Below are 23,433 nucleotides of genomic sequence, written 5' to 3'. Positions count from 1 at the left end.
CGCCGTTCTCACATGTAAGGCAGGAGCTTGGCTCTTCAACTCTGTCTCTTCAAACTGTAGAGAAAATGATCCAGGGAAATTTTATTGTTTCCAAAGCAGGTAACTGAAGGTTGTCCCTGGTTGTATCACACTAGTGAACTTGATCTTTGAGACTGTCAGCAGATTTAGACAGTTAAATAAGTTTCTTATGTGCCTTATTTAGTATCACGATATCTGGTAGTGCAGGCATCTTGTAGAACTGCTAGTGGCTGGAAATTGGATGAGGATGCGATACACTTGTTCAGTCTTTCTCTGAATGAGGAAGTTCAGTGTTTCAGGGAGCTCAGGCAGAAGCTGAAGGAAAGGGAAGATGGTAATTGTTAAGAATGGCATGACTGGACTAAGAATGAATTTACACGAGTATGTGAGCTCTAAACCTGGTGCCAGCTTCGGCTTTTTCACTAAATCTTGTTCGTTTTCACTGAAGCATGGGTTACAAGGGAAGAGATTCTTATTGTCAGGCATGTTTAATATTTTTGAGTTAATAAGGATATGGTCTTTACATAGAAGAAAAAGGAACTGCATGAGCTGCTCAAGTTGATATTAATGTGGGATTTTATTTTTCATTTTTTTATAAAACAACTTGCTCGGACTTTACTAACCAAACTAACAAACTTTTCTGGCTGGTGGAACTTTCAGCATGATCAAGGCTCTAAATTAAGTTCAGAAAGAAGTGGAACTCCAAAAAAACGCAAAGCCCCACCTCCTCCTATCAGTCCTATGCAGGTAAAGAAAAGATCAATCTTGAGATACTTATAGGGGATGAAGAGTGTTTTAACCACTGTGTGAATAATGTGGGCTGAATTTGTTCTGTCAGTCTTATTTTATATACCTTCTTATTGTGAGTGCTACTCCTGACATTACGATAAAAACGTCTGTTGGTTAGGTTGACTAAGAAAATTGCTTGAAATGTAGAATGGTCCAGGATACAGCAGTACAAATTTTACTGTATAGGTGCTTCTTCCATTTAAAGGTGTAGGTCTTGTGGTCCTGTAGATTTGCAGAAGTGAATAATTTCATATCTTTTATATCTGTGTACATATATATCCACATTTTTATATGCATATTCACAAAGGACAATAAAACACTGAAACAGATTAATATAGTATCAAAATGCAACTTCACATTTAGGCTTAGACACATACTCTATCTGTTACAACAGTTTTCTGGAAAAGTGATGCTGGCTCAGAAGAGCACTGAATAATTAAATCTGCTCTTTGAAACTTACCCAGAGTTTTGCCTTAAGTTAGCACAAGGGAAAATATTCATGCACGTGTCTGTCTATATAAAGCATATGTTGGAGGATTATTCCTATGAATGCATACATATTTATTTATACAAATCTTTTACAGCTTAGTGATTTGTCCTCTCCTCGCTCATCAACTTCAACTCCTATGACTGGAAAAGGACAGGCTTTCTTTGCTGACCAAGTATGCAAGATATCAAAGTTTTTTGTTCTTACTAAGTGTGGGGAAAGAAAATGTAGTACCTTAATAACTCATTTTGTTGACTGCAGAATGTCCATGAATTACTTAGCTAAGTTTTAGGAGGAGAAAAAAAATCCAAATCTACAACGGCAATTTATTTTACAGTTAATTTGAAAGTAATGCCTCCTATTTATTTCCATGGAAACCACATCAGTACAAAAAGCACAATATGCAAATTCTCATCAACAAAACATTGTTTTTCAACACAGTCACCACCGTTATCTATGCATCTTTGCCAGCCATGAACAAGCACCTGCGTGCCCCACTTGCAGAAGTCTGCACCAGTGAATGTGACCCACAGTTGCAGATGGCAGTGCTGAAATGCACCACCCACTGCCTCACTGTGCTCACCTCCACTGTTCAGGCTCCATAAACGGAACATTCATGTGCCAGTGAATGTCAGTGCATGCCATCTTTTTCCTCACGGGGCCAGTCAGTGACACACCTTGGCTTCATCCACAGCTCCATGTCAGATGCTATTCTGTGGACAGAAACAGAATGTAATGGTTCTGCCTTTTCTGCCATACCACCAACATCCACCTGTGACATCATGAGCCAGAATAATAACATAGGATGCTTACTTTCAGAGCGAGCCTCATTATTTCCATGTAATTTTACAAAGCAAATGTGGATTACTTCAGCATTTACTGAATATGGAAATAGAGTTATTCATAAATGAGTAAAGTATGTAGGAATATGGTTATGCAAGTATTAATGGTGTGAGAGCTCATTAGCTAATTCCAGTGAGGTGCATGAGATTATGTGATGCAAAAAGCAGAGGCCCATCACAAAAAGTCATCAGTCAAATCCTGGAATGTGTGCTGACATTTTTCTTACGGTACTGAAGATTTCTTTTTATGCACACTACAGTAGATTGCAGTTATTTATCACAGGGTGAGCAGCTTTTCTATCTATGGGACAGTTGACCCAATTTCATTAATATTTAATGAGTACTGGCCACCTGCCACAATTAAACAGGACACCAGAAACAAAAGAAATCCCTTGCGACAGGTTTCTTCCAGCAAGATCTGTGCTATCTATATTTATCCTCTGTGAACTGTCCAACTTTTATCTGCTTTCTGTGAAAATACCTTCTTCTGATGTCCCAGCAGGAAGACTTCGGCTCCTTGCTTCACGATAATAAAGACAGACTGAGTGACAACACAGCAGGTATATGATAAAGCTTAATTCTGATTGTCTCATTTAATTATGTATTTTTAAGTTGTGTCAAAAGTTTAAATGTGGTCAGAAATCCTCTATGCCTTTCCACTCACAATGTGAGCCCCAGTAAGTGTTGGAGTGGCATTCTGTAACTTCACTACCAGTTCCCCACCAATACTTCCTGCTTATATTGGTTCACCTTACACATTTTTGGGAAAATGTTCTTTTGCTCATTGCATGTAATGGTCATGGAAACAAACTGTTTGAAACTTAGAATAACTATCTCTGGAATCAGTTCAGCTTTTAAAAGTTTTGGATCTTTTTTATTGCTCCAAAGGTGCTGACAGTTTGTTGGATGTGAGTTCTGAAACAGAACAGCAAGATCTACTTATGCTGATGCAAGCAAAAATTGCTTCTTTGACATTACACAATAAGGAACTACAGGACAAACTACAGGTAGAGTATTTTGTGCTGTTCTAATACTCTACTAATCTTCTAGCAGAACAAAAAGCTCCTTACCAATTTAAGGAGATATGCTGTGAAGATAAAAAGCTTGTGGTGATAAGGTCATGGAAGTGCTCTGTCTGGATTAAAATCATTATTCTGATCTTCTCACTGTTACCTTTGTTTACTACAATAATTGCATTCTAAAATATGCTGATAAGAATTGTCTTAGCGAAATTTTAGTTTGTGTAGCTTTGAATATTTGTTTATGGACATCAACACAGACTTTCTGAAGAGGCAGGTAGTTAGTGCCTTTGCCATCCCTCATTGTAGATTGTTAAATGGGACAAGCTGGGTTTTGAGCTCTCCTGATAATTCCTTCTGTGGTGTTTTAATTGCTCGTTTCCATAGGATGTGGCAGGAATTCCTTGCTTACTCTATTATATAAAGAAAGGGAAAACAAAAATAACACCATGTATTTGTTTTAATCATGCGTTTGTTTGGATTTATTTTTTGGACAGGAGAGAGCACCTAAGGAAATGGATTCTAACATAGATTCTTCTCATTCAATCCAAAGAGAGTTCGATCAAACAGCAGATAGACAAAGCGAGTTCTTAGCTCAGGAGCTGAAGTCTACCTTAAATGCCTCCCAGTCTCAAGAAAAGTTGACAAGCCCCAGTGAAATAAAAATAAAGTACCTCCAGGAAGATGGACAGAGGAAATTAGAGAATTCCGAGACCAAAAGAAAGCACTTAGAAGCTCAGGTCCAGACCAGAGTCCCGGAAGCAGATTATTTAAATAACTCAGACATTTCAGAAAATGGCTCTGATCCTAACCTGAAAAGCCAAGAAACTCAAAACAAGTGTGAAGAAGCGGTGAAAGAGTCTTTAAACGTACAAAGGCAAGTGAAACTGGGTCTTGTTTCCTCTGAAAGTGAAGAAACTTGTTCTGAGCTGAGTAAGTTGAAGGTTACATGTGAAGAAGTTGAAATGCTTAGGCAAGAATTGAAGAGAGCCTTGGAGGAAAGTGAAAGACAAAAAGAGAAAGTGAGAGAGCTACAGAAAAAGTTTGAAGAAAGAGAGCAGAATGTTACAAGCAAATTGTCTGTGGAAGAATGTGAGGAAATAAAGAATTCATACTGTTCGGTTATCGATAACATTAATCAGGAGAAAGCGCTGTTGATTGAGAGGTACAAAGAAGGGCAAGAGGAAATTAAAAGGCTACAGGACAAGCTGGCAAATCAGACACATTTAGAGTCTAGTGCTGAATCCGGAGAAATGAAAGATGCAATGCACAAAATGATAGAGGAGCTCAACAGACAACTTAGTGAATTGTCCCAGTTGTACAAAGAAGCACAGGCAGAGCTTGAAGATTACAGGAAGAGAAAAACTCTAGATGATATAGCTGTGGAGTACATACCTAGAGATGAACATGAGAAGCTGATGCAGGTAACAAATTCTTTGAAATACAAAGCAGAGAATGAGTTATTAGAAATGAAATCCCAGTACACAAAAGTATTAGATGAAGCAGAAGAACTAAAGCAGCTGTTAGACACTCAGAAACAAAACTCATTGCCAATTGCTGAACACCAGCAGGTCATGAATGCACTTAGAAGTACTGTAAAGGAAATGGAAGAAGAAATAAATGAGCTCAAAGAATTACTTACCAGCAAGGAAAGTGAAGTAAGAAATCTACAGAAGGAATTATTAGAAGAAAAAGCTGCAATTAATGAAGCAATGGTACCCAGGGCTGCATATGAAAAACTCCAGTCTTCATTAGAAGGTGAAGTTAGTATTTTGTCATCGAAACTGAAGGATATAATCAAAGAGAAGGAAAATGTGTCCTTAGATGTTATGCAACTGAGAAATGAAGTTTTGCATTTGAAAGAAGAGAAAGAAGGCATGCATAATCTGCTTGAAGCGAAGGAACGGGAGGTGACTGGTCTTCACCAGAAGTATCATCAAGCTCAAGAAGATCTTCTTGAAATGAAAAAATACTCTGAAAGTTCATCAAAGTTGGAAGAGGATAAAGATAAAAAGGTTAGTGATTGACTGTAGTGGTGGAGGTAGTACATGAATTCAGACTACAAAATATTGGTTGGGTCATGGGTTACCTTAAACCCTGTGTTGTGTCAGTGTTCACAGAGAGAAGAAACTTTTGAGTTCATTTGCCCTCCTAAAAAAAATCTGTATTCTGATAGTACTCTCTCTCGTATCTTAGCCAAGGGAGTTTTTCTTTGACATATTTGACTTCACAGATACCTTCCATCCCTGTAGAGATGCACATCTTTCAAGTCGTGTCTTTTAAGTTCTGTTCTGGTTAGGTTCACAGTATTAATGTGACTGAAGTGAAAGAAGTGTAATGTACAGCAAGAAAAGGTTCCTGAGGAAATGAGGAAATATAACAAAAAAACCAGAAGAAATTAACTATTTTAAGTTTACTATATGCTGACTTGAATCAAGTTCTATCAACATGACAACGGTTTTTCCTGTGCAACCACTGTGTCTGTCAACATTTCTTTATGAAAAGCTATGTATTTTGCAAGCTGTGAACAGCCTGCCTGTTTGTATGTTGCTCTCTCATGATTAGAAGCAACATCTGCAAAGGTGGTAAGTACAGCCTTTGTAAATACTGCTCAGATTTCAGGACAATTAATACATTTGGAATGGCCACTGAGAGTGAGGTAGAGAAGGATTATAACTCTTTGCTTACACAATGTCTGTTTGTCCACTGAGTTTTCACCTTTCCCCAGCTCTTTCACTTTAAGTCACAAACATCCCAAAGATAAAATTCATGAGAATATAATGTGCATTCTAGCTTAATGAAAACCTGTTTTTCACCCTTCTAGATCAATGAAATGTCCAAGGAAGTCAGCAAATTAAAAGAAGCTTTGAACAGCCTTTCTCAGCTTTCTTACTCAACCAGTGCCCCCAAAAGACAAAGTCAGCAGCTGGAGGCATTACAACAGCAAGTGAAGCAGCTGCAAAACCAACTGACTGTAAGTGTCATAGTTCATAAACCCATCATCACTCTCAGTTCTACAGAGATGTGCACAACATTCTTAACTGTGTACATTTAAAATGTAGCACAGTGACTGCAGGAAAGAATTTTCATCCAGAGGTTTTACAGTGCTCTGAAGCATTTCAATAAGTGACCTGCAGAATTTTATTGTTCTTCAGAAATAATCTAACTGCAGAAAACAATTTTCCTGAATATATTTCTTCAGATCAGTAACAGAGCGAAGCGCCTGCACTGACAGAATGTAGTGACCAGATCTGCTGTTGAGATTCTGGTTTGTGAGCAATATGACCAGTGTGCAGTGGATTAGAGTTTCACAGTTTCTCAGGATTGTGTAGATTTTTTATAAGCTGAAATCTTACCGAGTTCATTTGTTTGTTTGTATTTGAGTTAAAATAAGTTTGACTTTTTGGAAGAAAATAGTTCCTGAAGTTGTGAAGCTTCAAATTAAGCAAGATCATCTGTTTATAGGGAGCTGAGATCACCTTCCTGAAGTTCTGAAATGCAGAGACTTTTAAGATTGTACCTGCTTGTGCATGCAAGGCAATCTTCTAAGTCAAGTTGAGGCATAACTGCTATTTTCAAGAGCTTGCCTGTCCAGAGAAGCATTATCGTTCACTTTTGAAGAGATGAAAGTCAGGCAGATGGAGGAATTAATATGCACACAGTCCAGAAAAAAAAACATAAAAATCCTTTGCAGTGGGGAGAAATAATTAGGCAGATAGTTAATAGGTAGATAACATCCTGGCACTGTGATGTCTCTTGTTCCAGTCGGGTCAAGTCTGTAAAAAGCCTTCAATTCCTGTTGCTCAAGGGCCAGGAAGGTAGTGTGAAGTGCAGATGCACAAAGTGTTAGAGAGTGGGCAGAATTTAAAACAGGAGAGAAGCATGTGTCCCTTCTTTTATACTGTCTTTTCCAACAGCATTTGTCCAAACATTTATTTGGAAAGACTGCTTCTGGTATGTGACAATCTGATCGTGACAAAGGAGGCTGTTTGAATAGTAATGGACTGGTAATGGTTAATGGATAAGACATTTGGTGGCATCTCTTGGGCATTTGCTGACAGATGGGTTACTGACATTAGGATAAGACTCCACTGCAGAAAAGGGTTGGTTTGTCAGAATGCTGTCATCTTTCCTCTTCTTTGTTTTCTGGTAAACTTGTGGAATGAGAATGTACTCTGGTAATGTCTCTACACTCAGAGGTTCTTACCACTGATACCATCTTACCAACTTTTTAGAGAGGTGGGTATGATTACAGCATTTCTGTGGACTGTTTCCCAGCAAATTATGCATGGGACAGCTAGCAGCACAGAAGAGCTGGTTTTCCTTGCCTGCATTAGATGGTTGCTTGTATTTTTGCAGACCTGCATACATCTGGGTGTGTATTTCTGAATTCAGCAGTTCTGAATGCTCTGTGACTTTCTGCTTAACTATTTTCTAGGAAACAAAGAAACAACATCAGGAAACGGTGTCAGTTTACAGGATGCATCTTCTCTACGCCGTGCAGGTAAGGCTAGGTGTTACTGGTTACACAGTGCTGGTATTATAATGGCAGATGTTTCTGCTGCAGAACTATTAGAAACATTGCAGGCTGTACTGAAGGCATACTGCCCCTAATATCTAACTATTTAAGCACAAATATAGCCCTGCTGTCTTTTGGGAAGTTGATGTAATTATTATGCCTTAAAAACAGTTTGCAAATCTCTTTTAAGGAGCTGAGAAATACTTTAATTCAGTCATCCTTTCTTCTTTCTTCCCTTGTCTAGGGTCAAATGGATGAAGATGTCCAGAAGGTGCTTAAACAAATTTTATCAATGTGCAAAAGCCAATCACAGAAAAAGTAAACAAAAAAAGCAAATCTCCCCATTTCTATTCATACTGTTGTGGGTGTTTATCTAGATTTGCCTTAACATAAGATTTAATATTGGCAATTTGCTGCTTTTTTTTTTTGTTGTGTTGTTTGTGAGCTGGATTTGTTTGTCTGTCTCTACTGCTTTCCATGAGCATCTGCATTTGCAGTAACTAAACACATGCCTGCTTTTCATATCCAAAATGCAAGTACGTTCTTCAGACTTAGGCCACTCCATGTCGTGTTTACTCTGAAAGTATTTTCTAGCTTCCTCCAAGAGGGAGGTTAATCTGGAGGCAAGCACTCGTGTCACCTGGATAATGGTGAAATTCTCCATAAGGACTCCTGCACTGTGTGTAAGCTGCATCTTGTTAATGGGGATATTTTAATTGCTTGACAGTGCAGCACTTAGATTCCAGACATTTTGCCACATGCAGTCTTTGGCAGAGCAGAAGTGAGCCTTGCAGCAGTGAGCAGATCTTCACGACGAGCCAGAACACCCAACAGCTCTACTTTGTAACCTACTTTTATTTAAGATTAGCACACCATAATGTGGCTGTCCCAACCCATCCAATGCACTGAGTACACAAAAATCCTATCATGCTTCATAATCTCCTTGAATTAATAATTTCCTTGAACTGAAACTATTTCAAAAGGTAAAATAACTAGTTTATTAAAGTATTCTGTACAAACAACTAATTATAATAGGTTTAGCTATCTATGCAAGTGTTGGCCATGAAGCTCAGGAACAAAAACAGAACATATACTTTAGACAAGGGACTCTATTGAACACAGGATGTTTACAGTGAACGTTAATGCCTCATACTTCCTAACCTCACTTTTGTAAAGACCTACTCTTCAGTCTATTTTTATCGGCCCTCTAATTAATTTTTTTGTAACTAAAACATTTTTGCTACATAATATTTGCATTAAGCTTATTAACGAATATTTTTAGGTAATCGTGTATTAGAATTTCTTCTTATACCCCCAAGTATTCAGTAATAGTGAAGCATAGAGAAGTGTTCTCAGTTCTAACAAGATCTGTGCAGAGTAGTAGACCTGCCCGTCAGTGTGGTCCAGAGCAGTGAGGTGTAAAATGCAGTTCAGCCTGATATGTCAACGAGTGTAGAAATGATAGGTAGAGAACTCCAAAAGACGTCAAAAATCCCTGAATGTTTTGTCTGTAGAGGCCAGGGGCATCAAGAATGATTCTGTCAGCACTTTCAGATTTAGAAGTCAAATAAAAATGCCCAGCGTGGTTTAGTAAGAAATTATGGAAAGCATTTTCTAAGCACACACTGCACTTGAGGGTATAACCATTTGACCAATCTTGCAGCTTCACTGGTATTTGTTTTCTCCCCGCTAGCGGATACATCTCTATTAGAGAAATCTCCAGAGCTGTGAAGTTAATATAGAGTCATAATATGACCAGAGCCAGCAGTGCCAGAGGCTGGCTAGACTCTTAGTGCACTTACATCAGATAATTCCTAACCCTGGCAAAGCTAAATTGGATTTTTAAAACAAATCAACAAACAAAACACACCTTTGCATCAGTTGGACCTTGGTGTTACTTTTCTTGGGTGGTTTAACTAGTGCCTGCTTATTTTGGACAGTATTTTCTAGTTAGGTGGTTTTGAAAATGCTCCAAAGAAATGTGAAAAGAGTTTTGCTGCAGCACTTCAGAATGAACAACAAAATTTTAAGTGTGCTATCGCTGCAAAGTATAAAATTTGGTGAACCATTTTGTAGGTTGCCTGATGGATTTAGTCTTCTACCTTGTTTTGGTTTGTATATTTATTACAATTATCTTTGTGGAATACTGAAAATTATACACTACAGCATAGCAAGTTTCTTTATATGTAATTTACAAGAACTTTCCTTATGCAGCAAATAAACTATTTCAAGTTTTTTTCATCTCGGTTCTTTTTGTGACATCAGCTATGTTTTTTCTTTATTGAGGAAAATCTGGCCACACTCACTGCTTTACTGTAGTACAAATGTGTCCTACATTCTGTGTATAATTGTATCTACCTAGAATTGTCAGATGTATCCCCTGAATATGCAGCTTTACAGTTAACTATGAGCTGTCGGGTGGAACAGAATCCACTCCAAACCCTGTGCGAACAGTTTGGCAGATAGTGCCTTGTGTTGGACTGACAGGCTCAAGAGCTCTCTCTCACATGCACATCCTTCTTAATTAAGACAGTTCTCCCGTTCACCACTGGATGCATTCACAGAATCACAGAATCAAGCAAGGTTTAGAAAGAACTTAGACCAGGATGAGAGGTGGGTGAAGCCCCCCATCTCTCCTTTATCACTTGGCACTGCACTCAGTACACAGAAGTGCAGTGCAAGTATATTCGTGTGTATGTTTATATGGGTGTGCACATGCATATCTGAGTACGCGAACTTCTCTTTACATTTATCAGGTTTGACTGTGTGAGTCTTACTCTTTTTATCATCTCTCACTCAAGTTCTATTGGAAAAACTAGTTTTTACAAAGTAACTAACTTGATAATGATGTATTTTTGTCCTCAGAGCAAACCACATAAACGGCTAAGGAACTGCATCGTTTTTTGCAGTATCCTGAGGGTCAAGCAGCTTTTTCAACTTCTGTACAAAATTTCTCTAAGCTTCTCAGTAGCAGATTTCCTTTGAACAAGAGTGCTGATAAAGTACAGTGAGGTCACCTGGCAGGCCAGTCTTGAGTCATTTCATGTTGCTGGATTAATAAGATCTCACCTCCTGATATGGGGCAGGGCCTGGAGCAGGAGCAGCCTCTGGTGCTTGCAGCTGTCTGCTGCTGCTGGCAATCTAGCAGCTGCACTGCAGGTCACTGTGGTGTGTTGAGGCAACTGGTGAAGAAGCTCCTGGAGGAGCTGTGCGTTAGGTGCAAGGCAGCGGTGCAGAAAGACGTGATGTAGCCCAGCACAAATTCTGCAGACACAGGCATAAAACTGAGTACTGTTTTCCAAACAAATACAAACTGGTGCAAGGTTTGAAGCCAGATCAGTGGCTTAAAACCCCTGTGCACTCTGGTTTTGATCGGCTGCAGGGAGCAGTGGAAGTGCTTTGTGTTTAACGTCAAGCAGCAGTTCCAGACTCTGATGATCTTGCAACTTTCATTGGTAAAATGAATCAAAAACTGTGATTTAATAAGTTTCCCTATTGGGGTTCAAGATGCAATTTTTGCAGCTGCAGAATGCTCCTTCTGGCAGACTGTTGCTGGCAAGGAAGTGGAGCGCTTTGTCAGACACCTGTAAAGGGCCACGTTCTCCTGAGCTGTGATATCATGTGACAAAAGGTTTTCTAAGAGAAACAGCAGCCATGGACCCAGTGGTGGGATCCTGGAACAGCATGTCACCAACTTGAGGTTTGCCTCTTTGTACAGGCGGTCCAGGTTCATGCATTTAGTCCTGAAAATGTCAAGTCCACAGTCCTGGCGTTGACTCCTTCAGGAGAGTACAGAATGTCTGTGACACGGCATGTCATTCCTGAAGCATTTTAAAGCAACACATCATGGTTTACAAGCCTTCGGCTGCTCTGGCAGACTCCCGTTTGATGAGTTTAACATAGGTATTTACACAATCATCGATTTTTCAGTCCATGATTTTTAAACGTTCTCAAATGCTGCTCTGTCCAGGTTCCTGCTGCCGGCCCTCCTCTTACATTTTCCACCAGCCTGAAATGCTCAGACGGTTGGTAATGGGGCCTCCTACCAGCAGATGGAGATTGGAAACAGGCACAGCCCACTGACCTCACCGCCGCCAGCTCTGCCGCTGGGAGCAGGGCTGCGGGCCGGTGCAGCCTGTGGCCGCCCTCAGAGCCGAGCAGCGCCCACATCCTCAGCTGTGCTCGGCTGGAGGCTGCTGCTGCCGCCGCGTGGCTGCTCTGCTCTTCGTGCTGAGCCAAAGCGCTCCACAGTGGTGGTGAAGCTGGCAGCCCAAGTGCTCATCTTGCACACTGTGCCCTAATGCAGTGACTGCCTTCCATGTGCCGAAGCCCAAACAAAAATGTTTGTCTGCTTTTGCATCCGTGAAAAAAACGCTGGGAAGCGAGAAAAGGGCTGGATTAAGCTGCATTTTCCTAACAAAAAAAAACCATAGGGTAGAGACAGATGAAACCAGCATTGAGGCTGCCCCCTAACACCATAGACTGCTCCTTTTAACTGCCCTTAAGACTACTCTGGGTCTTAGCAGCATGGCTTAACCAGCGGGGCCAGGGAGGTGCTTGTTCCCCTCCAGTCTGCCCTCGTGAAGCCCCATCTGCAGTGCTGTGCTCAAGCCTGGGGCCCTTAGCACGGGAGAGACTTGGAGCTGCCGGAGAGGGTGCAGAGGAGGGCCACCTCCAGAGGAGGTCACACAGATGAGCGGAGGGCTGGAGCACCGCTCCTGTGGGGATGGGCTGAGGGAGCTGGGCTTGTTCAGCCCGGAAGCGTGTGCTGTGGGGAGTCCTTATTGCGACCTTACAGTGATTAAAGGGAGATTATGAAGATGAGCGAAAAACACTTTCTACGTGGGGAGATTTTAGCAAAGGCTTCGCGCCATTCATCCGCGCAGCACGAAATGGCGCCGAGGCAATCTTCTCAGAAAGGAAAATGCGCGGGTAAAGCCGTCCGGAAGGACGCGAGCCGCCCCTGACGGTGGGCAGCACCTACGCGGTGCGAGCGGAGCCGGCGGCCCCATCTCCCTGCGCGTGCAAAAGCCGCCAAGGCGCGGGCAGGGCGCGGCTGCTGAAAGGAGGGCTTTACAGTACGTCAGGAGGGGGGCGGGTGGATAGCGAGCCCGTCCATGGTAAGGGGTGGGAAGGCGGCACTGATAGCGGACAGGGTGCTGGGTGCTTGAGGGGTGCTGGCAGACGCTTGTGCAAACATCTGCCATGGTGAGGCAGTGACTGCTGGGGCAGCAGAAGGCAGTGGGGAAAATCAGAGGAAATACCCAAAAGGAATTAAGGAGTTATCCCTTTAAGAAGTGAAGCTGATAAAACTGACAAAGTAACTTGACACACCAATGAAATATGTCAAGCAGGTATTCCCTTTATTACAGCGCTGGGTGCATGGGGGATCACTCCACCAAACATGCACACACTGAAGACAAATGACTACATATTTAAAGGCATAGTGCATACATATTCACATTCCAATCTGGTGACTGTGGGGGTTAAAGCTAAGGGTCAATTTTGCTGTAAATCTTCAAACCTTGAAGGGGGAGAGCCCTAACCGTTCCCGTGGGTATTGTGTTGGGCAGAGACATTTGTTTGGTTATCTCATCAGGACAACAGGATATCTGTTCTGTTTTCTTATCAACAAGCTCAGCTGTCTCTGCATTCTTGTTCTTAAGTTTATATTTATGCAAGCCCTTTGTCCATTTTCATGCGATGAGCTGTTCATACTAAAGAGAAGCTGTTCCCATGATTCAGAAGTGACAAGACCAGCTACCTAGCTGAAGCATCTCTACACCAGGGCACGCAGCTCGGGAAACGAACAGAAGCTGGAAGCTACTGTGCCACTAGAAAACCACAATACAGTTGCTGTCACCAAAACCTGGTGTGATGATTCTCATGACTGGAGCGTGGAGATCAATGGCTACAAGCTGCTCAGAAGGCACAGGCAAGGAAGGAGGGGAGGGGGTGTTGCTGTCTTAATCACGACAGGAATAGAATGGGAAGAGCTGTCCCTAAAGAACAGTCATGAGCAAGTACAAAGCCTATGAGTAATGGTTAGAACTTGATGATCCTTGAAGTCCCTTCCATCCCAAGCCATTCTATGATTCTATGACTAGAAGCCCATTTTCACCAAAACATCATGTTAATGTTTGCAAAAAGAAGACACATGCTGCTGTTATGAAATTAAACTGAAAATGTCATCCTCTTTCAAGACAAATTTGGTAACTGGAAGTTAACTGGCTGTCTAACATACAGCTAGTACTCACACTTCCCCTTATGGAATTGCTTAGAACAAGACAGAAAGAAAAGCCAAAATACAAACAAAAATGCTTGGACAATGCCACAAATGACAGCAGCATATTACAAGAAGACAGCTTTAACATGTCTGTGTTATCTTTGGCTTTTGGAGACTAATTCTATTTTCTGCTTTTTTAGCTGAACTTTCTGTGTCAAGGCTAAGAAATTAGGACAGGGGAATATATGAAAGAAGACTTCTTATTTTTAATGCCACAGCTGAAAAACCATAAAAATAGTACCAAGTCTATCTCTCTTTACAGATTTCATTCAGTTTTATAAACATACAACGCTTCATATATTAATAAATATAAAACACCGGAATATGCAGCTACAATTCTGCGTCAGTAATTTCCTCATTGGGGCAGCAGTAGTATTCTACAAAACAGATCTGTCCATCTTCATTCCTGATCATATACTGCAGTGAAAGAAATCCTCGGTTATCTGTTCGAATTGAGACTTTACAAGATAAAGCCAGTGCCTTTGTAGATGGTTTAAGCAAAGAAATCTTGTACCTGTAGGGGAAAAAAATGTCATTCAAAAAAGGCACATAGGCAGTAGCTGAAATGCTATCCCCAAGCAAACTCATTAGAACGATTACAAAATAATTAGGAACACACTGTGTTAATTTTTTCATAACTTCAGACAGATACTGCTATCACTTAGCTTTTGATCACAGAAACAGAATTTTACTAGATGGAAAGTTATTTTTTTTATCCTCTGCTGGTGAAATAGATGTCACATAACACAAAACCAGCTTTTTTCACTTTCAATCAAGAAAGAATGAGCTGCTAGAGTGCACTGCTCCTGGACTTACTGACCTGTTTGTCTGCGTTTGGTTACAGTGGAATGCTTCCATCAAATCTGAATCCTTGGGATAGTCCAGATGCGCACTTCCTGCATTTCCAAAAGTGGATAACCTGCAAGACAAAAGGCACCATCCCATAACAATGGATAGCAGCTCCAAAAATCACAGGATCAGAATTGTTTGGGATCTAGGTCCAATCCCCTGCTATAGGCAGGGGCACCTCCCATGAGACCAGGTTGCTCAAAGCCACATCCAGTCTGGCTCTGAATGCTTCCAGGGAGGGGGCATTCACAACCTCACTGGGAAACCTGTTCCAGTATCTCACCACCCTCAGAGTAAAGAAATTCTTCTTAATATCTCATCTAGATCTACCCTCTTCTAGTTTAAAGGCACTTCCCCTCATCCTGTTGCTACACACCCTCATAAAAAGTCCCTCCTCAACTTCTGTGTAGGCCCCTTTCAGGTACAGGGAGGCCACAATAAGGTCCCCCTGGAGCCTTCTCTTCTCTGGCTGAAGAGCCCCATCTCTCTCAGCCTGTCCTCACAAGGGAGGTGCTCCAACTGCCTGATCATCTTCGTGGCCCTCCTCTGGACCCACTCTAACAGCACCATGTCCTTCTCATGCTGTGGGTCCCAAAACTGGACAGGTGGAATAGAGGGGCAGAACCACCTCCCTTGACTTGCCAGTCACACTTCTCTTGAAGCAACCCAGGATCCACTTTGCCTGCTGGGCTGCAAGTGCACACTGCTGGCTCATGTTGATTATTTCAATTGGCACCCCCAAATTCTAATTCTTTTCCTTAGGACTTCTCCTAAAAACCTGTCAGAAGCAGTCAGCTTGCATATCCCCACTCTGATAACTATTTCACAAAACGCTACCATTTGTACTGCTTTATTTAACTAAAAATGCTGAACTGTGACCACTAGAATCATATTTACCAGATTGTCAATGTATTCCTTACTATGTTAATGAGATTATATACTGTGATTTGCTAGATTCAGTACATTTCTCCTTGAAATAAATTGATGCACTGTAAAAGCTCCCTCCTCCTCACCCTATAAACTTCCATTTCTTCCCCAGGGAAGAGATAAAAGGATGAGAAGGAACATTTCAGTTGAAGGCATAATTTCCAGTACCTGAAATATGGTTTATCTGGAGACATGGTAATTTGCAGAACTTCACTGGTCATATCAAGTTCAGAAAATGCTTCTCGTAGCCCCTCTGACTGCAGGATTATTTTATTGATGACATTGGTACTGCAGAAATTGAAGTCTAACAAGTCCTCAGGTTCTTGAGTGTTAATTTTGCACACTGTCACTACTCCTCCTTCTTCTAAGAACAGCATCAAGGGATAGCCATAACCACGATAACACATCCGAAGAGCTGTTGATGTTCCTGAAAAGGGGAATGAAATACACATTGTTCAGAGAATGTACACTAGGGCATCTGATCGCCTCAGGAAATTCAGGCTTTACTGTATATGGTACACCCAAACCAAAGTTAACATAGCTTAGCTTGCACTATGATTTTATCCTCCTTTTGTTAAAACGTCTGAATGTTTAGTTTCCCAAAAATCACACAGCAGACCAGCACAATTGGTTTAAGTCTTTATGTCAGAGACAACAGGAATGGCAGAGGAATCTGGAGTTCAACACACAGCTCCAGTCATAAAGCAGCATCAGAAAGCCCTCATCCTTTCACCATTCTCAGAATGAGTATACAGTGCATCCCGTAGGAAACATACAGTCAAGCTAACTTGTAGCTGTCTTTGCTTGTGAAAACTTGAAAACTCTTTTGTGGACTTCCAGTACTTGAAGGGAGCTTAAAACCAGGACGCAGATAGTGACAAGACAAGGGGAAATGCTATAGGAGGTTAGATTTAGGTTAGATGTAAGGAATAATTTCTTTCCTCAGAGGGCAATGAGGCACTGCTGCCCAGAGAGCTGTGGTGGTCCATTCCTGGAGGCGTGCAAGGCCTGGTCTGATGGAGCCCTGGGCAGCCTGAGCTGGAGGGGGGCAAACAGCTCATGGCAGGACATTTGAACTGGGTCATTTTATAGGTCTCCCACCCACCCACATCATTTTGCGATTCTGTAATCTGACATTTGGATTTTGTAATTTGCACATCTGATCAACAAGTTCAGAAATGCTATGTTTACCCAAGAAGTATGTACTGGGGCTAACATGGTTTACTTACAGTACCTGAAGTGCTACTCAGTTCAGCCAGATTTCTTTTGAGACCTTAGGGAAGTAATATGCCTCAGTACCTTAACTGCACACTGGAGATGAATACTCACAAACCATGACAGAAGAACTGGGAAGAGGGGAATGAACAGAGAGTGCCACACAACAGCTACTGCACTGGGAGCAAGAGCACAGTGAACTGACAGCCCTCTCTGGAACCTTCTTCAAGCTTCTGTGGTTTCCTCAAGCCCACTACATCTGTACCAGAACATTTCCTATCTCACAAACACCCCTGTTAATGTTTTTCAGACTTCTGGATGTTCCAGGGTTGCACAAGTCATAGAAATAATAGAAAACAGAGCACATTTGCTACTGAGTTTTAAGAAATTCCAAGTATCATCAGTCTCTCAATGTGACTATTTCTACTATGGTTCACTGCAATGGGATACTTGATCAACACATTCTAAAATTCGGTGGAAACTGCTTAAGGGTGAGAGCCTCCACACTCAAAGAGCTTGAGGTGAAGTCAGAAGTTTTACCAAGACTGGATAGCCCCCTATGGATAAGCACAGGTTTCACATACACATGGTCAAGGTAAGTATGCACTATACCTGGCGAAGAACTGGCACCAAAAATGGTCAAGCAGTCAAGAAGAACAGCCAGATTGATTCGGAACATCACTGATTCTTCCTGAACATGAAATTCTTGAAAAATTTCTGCCTTTGGGTGAAAAGAAAGAGATGAAGACAGTGAAGCTTTTGCAATTTTTTTACAGCTTACCCTGGTCTTCTTAAATTCAGTGTTTATGTTTTCAGAGACCGGTGCAATACACAGTAATTTCTTCATGTAACACAGTATCCTCTGAAGAAGAATCAGTCCTTATCCACAAAAGACCATATAAAAAATCAAGTCACAGTTTATGCAAAACTGTATAATCAGGAACACATTAACACTTTTAACTACAGATTAAAAGAAATGATATGCATTAAAGCCTAAAGCTGCCTATGTTCACCTCCCTGCCTTCCACGTCCTTAGCATAGCTTCCAGGAGGATCTGCTCCATGATTTTTCCCAGCACAGAAGAGAGGCTGACAGGTCAGACTTCTCTTTGAAAAACTGCCCAAATCACTCCACTTTTTTTTCCCCAATACTCTCTTCTGGTAACTACCACAAAGCACCTAGTTTTCAGTGACGTACTGAGCAGTAGGCATGGTGAATTCACCTAACAGCTCAATACTCTCAGAGGAACCCACACATGAATCCAGGAATGGTATAGCCAGAAGGAAGCATTGGCTTAGCAGGTGCTAATGCTTTAAAGGGTGCAAGCAAGCATATACGAATAAATCAGTCACTGTTAGGCCTTTCAATCCTGTGTCATCTTCAGCCTCTGCAGAGAAGAGCGACAAAGATGCTGAACAGTCTAGAAAACGAGACTTATGAGGATTGTCTGAGTATACTGGGGCTGTTTAGTCTGCAGAAAAGGAGATGAGGTTGCAGTGATGGAAACGTTTGTCTCTTTTCTTAGGCGCAAATGAGAAAGTGTGAGGGAACAGTATCAAGCTGCACCAGGAGAGGCTTGGATTGGATATGAGAAAAAATATCTTCATGGAGAGGATGGTCAAGCAGTGGAACAGGCTGCCCAGGGCAGTGGTGGAGGTGCTGCAGAAACGTGGACATGGCATTAGGAGACCTAGGTTAATGGTGAGACTAAGGAGGTCAGTTGTTGGCTGTACTTAGCATAGAATCATGAAAGTTAGAAAAGACTTTTGAGATCATCTAGTCCAACCATCAACCCATCCCCACCATACTCCTTCAGCCACATCCCTCAGCGCTACATCTCCTCATTTCTTGAGCACCTCCATGGACAATGACTTCACTGCTCTTGGCAGTCTGTTCCAATACCTCACCACTTTTTCTGATAATAAATTTTCCCAATGCAAACCTCCCCTGGCACAACTTAAGGCCATTACCTCTTATCCTATAAAGTTCTTTTCCAACACAAATGATTTTGTGATCTGTCATTGGCAGGGTTTGGCACTAGGTGATCTGTACGATCCCATCTCCAAATATTATATGAGTCTGATCACTGCATGTTCCTCACATCAGCTTCTGCACTTACTCCAAGACTTTACTAAAGCTACCCCTTCCCCACAGGTGACCCATACACCAGTTCTACCACACAATTTGCGTTTTCATGAAGTCAGCGCTGCCGCCAGCCCCTTCCCACTGTGAACCACGGCCTCACTGGAAGCAGCTCAGCCTCTACTCCCACCTGGATAAAAGCGTTGGCCTGAATGCACTTGGCATCCTCCACCGTCACCCGAAGGCCGTTGGATGTGGCGAAGCAAGTGGCGTGATCCTGGAAATGGACGGCCCTGAGGAGGCTGGACAAATTGCGGGCATTGTCCAGGCTGGCCGTCAGAACATACTGCTCACCGCTGCTGAGCGACTGCGTGGAGAAAGGCATAGTGCTTCTGACGACGCCCACCGGAGCCCGCCTGGGCCGGGACTCACTGCTACCACGGCGCGGGCACTTCCGGTGGCGCGCGGAGCGGACGGAAGTGCGAGCGGCGCATGCGGCAGTGCTCCTAAGATGGCGGCGGCCAAGAGGAAGCGTGAGCTGGCTGCTGCTGCCCGGCCGAAGAAGAGAGCAAAGCGGGCTCCGGCCGGTCCCGAGCCAGCCACTAAGCCTGGCCCAGAGGGAGCGACCCCGGAGGAGTATAGCATCCCGGCTCCGGTCTCTCAGGTAGCGGCGCGGCGCTGGGACTCCGGGTGGCGGTGGGAGCCCAGTCTCTGTGCGGGATTAGGAGGATGTATTCCTGTCTTCTTACGGCGTTACTACAAACCACAGCGGTGTCTGATGGTGCCATTCTTATGAAGCGGTGCAAAAAGCAGTCTTCTTGGCCATTCGATTCGTCTGTTACCACAATCAGGGAAACATTGTAGGAGCACCTACGATTGTGTTATAAGCGGACGATCTGGCGGATGTTGTGTATGCTTCGTGGCGGAATATTTTGAGGAGGTCTCAGAAATCGCGATGTACTTGCTGTTTTTTGCTTTTCATTTAAACGTACGGCAGCCTGAGCCCGTGTCACGTGTTCATCTGAAGGGGCTGAGTGTTCCTGTGCCCGATCCATAGTTTGGGGCCTCCTGCAGAGGAGGAAGGCTCTTTTCAGGACATTTGTTGGATGTGAATTCCTTTACGATTTTATACGCCTTTTGTAGTAGTGAAAGATTTTCACGTGAGAACCTCATGAAGCATCGTAGTGAACGGTTGTGTAAAAAAGCTGTGACTTTGCAGAGCTAGAGGTTCTGTATAGGTGATGAGGTTGTTACGAATGCTCTTGCAGTTTTTTTCTATTACTGCAATTCACACGTCTGTTGTTGCTGCAAGAAACTTTAAGAAAATTAAATTTACAGCTTAACTTTTTTTTTCCTAGGGCAAATGGAAGAACAAGGAGCGTGTGCTTATTTTCTCTTCCCGTGGGATTAATTTCAGAACAAGGCACCTAATGCAAGACTTAAGAACGCTGATGCCTCATTCTAAAGCAGGTAGGGCTAAGTGTTATTCTTAGTGCATTGTAGTCTTAAACCAAACCAAGTACTTCTAAGAACCTGTTCTCTTTCAAATGTGGTACATGACTGTTTTGATGAAGCTGTAGCCTCTTACTCTAAGCTAACAGCAAACACCTTTTGAACCAACAAATGCAGTGTTATATCCTAATATTCTTTGGGGGAATATTATAATATTATCTCCTATGGATATATAATATTCTCCTGTGGCTTCTGTCTTGTAAGTTTGTTTTTCATACTGTATTTGTTAATCATGTAATTTCATTATAAATATAATATCCTGCTGTATAAAGTTACCAGGCATTTTTATTAGAAATTTTTTATTATTTTTTATTTCATCGGCGTGAATGAGATGTGAAACTCTGAGGTTCTGGGTTGATACAGTTAAATTATATACATTTATATTCACCATATAAACAATCATGTCTGTACTCACTGACTTTGTGAATCAAGTGACAAATAGAATGTAGTGTGCATATCTGTTATAGTCCAGAACAGCATCCTAGGACACATTCTAGAATTCTAAAAATACATAGTAACAAACTAGGCTTATTTATATTTGTATTGAACAAATGATGGAAGCCAGCAATTGGACTTCATGATCCTCAGGATCATCCAATTCAGGATGGTGAAAAAGCTCTTGGTAATTAATCTTCCATTTACAGCCAGTAAAAACTTCTGCGAGCACTGTTAAAAAATGTGTTTTGAATTGGTGTTCAGGCCTTCTCAGTGTTGTTTTTGTTTTCCAGATACTAAAATGGATCGCAAAGACAAGTTGTTTGTAATTAATGAGGTAATTATTTATATTTTTATTTTTTGTGGATATTCAGTAAGCAAGAAGCAACCAAGCTCGAAGATCGCTTATTAGTTACAGAGTTGTGTAACTTCATAAGTGAGAATTGATAATGAAAACGTGCTAATGCCAAAGGGAAGTTGTCTTTTAATTAAGAGATATTGTAAGCTAATATGGAAAGTTTTTGAAAATGTCTTCATGACTTTATAAATAGCTCATTTGATATACCTTGTGTAGGTGTGTGAAATGAAAAACTGTAATAAGTGCATCTTCTTTGAAGCGAAAAAGAAACAAGATCTTTATATGTGGTAAGTAAATGCTGTGTTTTGGTGCTTTTACTATTTTTTTTTGCATTTCTGTATATAACTGACAATTCTTCTATCTGAATTCTGTTACTAGAGGCTCCTTAAAATAGTATTGCTTAGCAAAGTCTCAAAGAATACCAAACTTTTCTTGTAAGTAGTGCAAGTCTTCAACATGTTCCACAGACTAGTTTAGAAAAATGTTTTAACAAAATTGTTCAAAAAACAAGTATGTGTAAGTACCCTAAAGGAGCTCAGTAGTGCTGAGAAGTGACTGAAATTACTTCCATACAGAAAGAATTTATTGGAGTGTACTGTAGATATCCAACATAACTTCATGGCTGCTGCTTAAGATTTTGATTTTCCCTCTTTTGTCTCACTTCTGCAGGCTTTCAAATACTCCACAGGGACCATCAGCTAAATTCTTAGTGCAGAACAGTAAGTTTTTTGGTATTATTGTGTTTAGACTCTTATTTTCTTGTCTGTTCAGCTTTATCTGAGTAATAAAATGGTCTTTCTTTTTTTTTAAATCACTAGTTCACACATTGGCAGAATTGAAGATGACAGGAAACTGCTTAAGAGGCTCACGGCCCCTTCTCTCCTTTGATCCAGTAAGTACTGATCTTGTATTTAATGTATTCATTGTTTTTTTTTTTTTACATTACTCATGCGTTTAAATTTGTATCTATAATTCTGTTTTTTTTTCTGTTGTAGACTTTTGACAAGGAGCCGCACTATGCCTTGCTCAAGGAATTGTTTATTCAGGTCAGTATGTAGCTTGGAAATTGACTTTTGTTATTTTAATTTCTTTTTTTGTACCCCGCCATACTAATTTTACACTGAGAGTTTACAGAAAGTACTCAAACAATTAAGAGTTGTACCTGAAGTCAGGGGTGTTCTTAAGTTTATTTTATCTAACCTGGAATCAGGGTCTTAGTAATTTAAATTAATGCTTGTCCCCTTACAACTACAGATATTGAGAAGTGCTGCCTTTTATTTCAGATATTTAGTACGCCACAGTATCACCCCAAAAGCCAGCCTTTTGTAGATCATGTTTTCACATTCACCATCACAGACAAGAGGATATGGTTTCGAAATTACCAGGTTAGTGGTCTCTTTCATTGATGCTGAAACTTTATAGCAAATCCATTAATAGCAATAAAATAAGAAAAATAATTATTTTTGGAAGGTGCCTTTTCCTTTATCTCTGGAAAGAATTTGTTTCAGTGTTCTCTTTTAGGTGTGGTTCTTCAATGGGGCCTCTTATTAAGAGGAATTAGTAGTGAAAGCCTAAGCTTCATTTGACTTTTAACTTCACTTGGTGCTTTATTCCAAAGTATGCTGGTGCTTACTTTTTAATGGAGGAATTTACAAATGCGTAGTGCTTTGAAGTGTTTGCTTGAACCTGGTGAAGTTGAACAAGAGTAAGCCTAGAGTCTTGCATCTAGGGAGGAATAACTGCACATACCAGTGCAGGTTGGGGGATGAGCTGCTGGAGAGGAGCTCTGAGGAGAGGGACCTGGGTGTCCTGGTGGATGACAGGCTGGCCATGAGCCAGCAGTGTGCCCTGGTGGCCAAGAAGGCCAATGGGATGCTGGGATGCATTAAAAAGAGTGTGGCCAGCATGGAGAAGGGAGGTGATCCTCCCCCTCTACTCTGCCCCAGTGAGGCCTCATCTGGAGTACTGTGTCCAGTTCTGGGCTCCCTGGTACAAAAAAGAACAGGATCTCCCAGAAAAAGTCCGTAGGAGGGCCACAAAGATGACAAAGGTCCTTGAGCATCTTGCTTGTGAGGAAAGGCTGAGAGACTTTGGT

The 23,433-nt window shown here is 41.5% G+C and overlaps 3 protein-coding genes across 4 annotated transcripts in view; 2 read left to right on the top strand and 1 right to left on the bottom strand.

Moving 5' to 3' along the window:
- RAI14 (retinoic acid induced 14) overlaps positions 1-9,913 on the top strand; it is a 71,980-nt gene extending 62,067 nt beyond the window's left edge. The window contains 8 exon segments of the mRNA XM_065739999.1: positions 679-765; positions 1,392-1,469; positions 2,636-2,696; positions 3,025-3,143; positions 3,653-5,170; positions 5,980-6,129; positions 7,594-7,659; positions 7,919-9,913. Of these exon segments, the coding sequence (XP_065596071.1) occupies positions 679-765; positions 1,392-1,469; positions 2,636-2,696; positions 3,025-3,143; positions 3,653-5,170; positions 5,980-6,129; positions 7,594-7,659; positions 7,919-7,996 (2,157 nt within the window). The 3' untranslated portion in view covers positions 7,997-9,913.
- Positions 9,914-12,978: 3,065 nt separating this feature from the next.
- On the bottom strand, positions 12,979-19,430 carry RAD1 (RAD1 checkpoint DNA exonuclease). The gene is made up of 5 exons (XM_065739995.1): positions 19,224-19,430; positions 17,564-17,672; positions 15,905-16,163; positions 14,781-14,879; positions 12,979-14,474 (listed from the first exon to the last, which is right to left on the bottom strand). The coding sequence occupies exons 1-5, from the start codon at positions 19,416-19,418 to the stop codon at positions 14,291-14,293; spliced, it is 846 nt and encodes a 281-aa protein (XP_065596067.1). The 5' UTR covers positions 19,419-19,430; the 3' UTR covers positions 12,979-14,290.
- Positions 19,431-19,539: 109 nt separating this feature from the next.
- Positions 19,540-23,433, top strand: part of BRIX1 (biogenesis of ribosomes BRX1) — an 87,650-nt gene continuing 83,756 nt past the window's right edge. For both annotated transcript variants that reach the window (XR_010622431.1, XM_065739994.1), the window contains exons 1-8: positions 19,540-19,697; positions 20,392-20,503; positions 21,274-21,317; positions 21,555-21,625; positions 22,008-22,057; positions 22,157-22,230; positions 22,334-22,384; positions 22,622-22,723. Coding sequence is in view for 1 of the 2 variants with exons in the window: in XM_065739994.1 (XP_065596066.1) it covers positions 19,545-19,697; positions 20,392-20,503; positions 21,274-21,317; positions 21,555-21,625; positions 22,008-22,057; positions 22,157-22,230; positions 22,334-22,384; positions 22,622-22,723 (657 nt within the window). In the remaining variant the exon portion in view is untranslated. The remainder of the gene's footprint in view (positions 19,698-20,391; positions 20,504-21,273; positions 21,318-21,554; positions 21,626-22,007; positions 22,058-22,156; positions 22,231-22,333; positions 22,385-22,621; positions 22,724-23,433) is intronic.

The sequence above is a fragment of the Cyrtonyx montezumae genome, unplaced genomic scaffold (genome assembly GCF_038088225.1).
Source record: "Cyrtonyx montezumae isolate F1298 unplaced genomic scaffold, pur_monq_1.0 scaffold_25, whole genome shotgun sequence".
Taxonomy (NCBI): Eukaryota; Metazoa; Chordata; class Aves; order Galliformes; family Odontophoridae; genus Cyrtonyx; species Cyrtonyx montezumae.
The sequence above is the reverse complement of the archived record's forward strand: the minus strand, read 5'-3'. Positions and strand labels throughout refer to the sequence as shown.

Bases quoted from the DNA above. Each gene is read 5' to 3' on its own strand.
- RAD1 (XM_065739995.1), bottom strand. From the start codon at position 19,418: ATGCCTTTCTCCACGCAGTCGCTCAGCAGCGGTGAGCAGTATGTTCTG. The intron at 17,673-19,223 runs GTGGGAGTAGAG...TTTCACCCAAAG, and splicing joins AGGCCAACGCTTTTATCCAG to GCAGAAATTTTTCAAGAATT. The intron at 16,164-17,563 runs GTATAGTGCATA...TCCCCTTTTCAG, and splicing joins TGGTGCCAGTTCTTCGCCAG to GAACATCAACAGCTCTTCGG.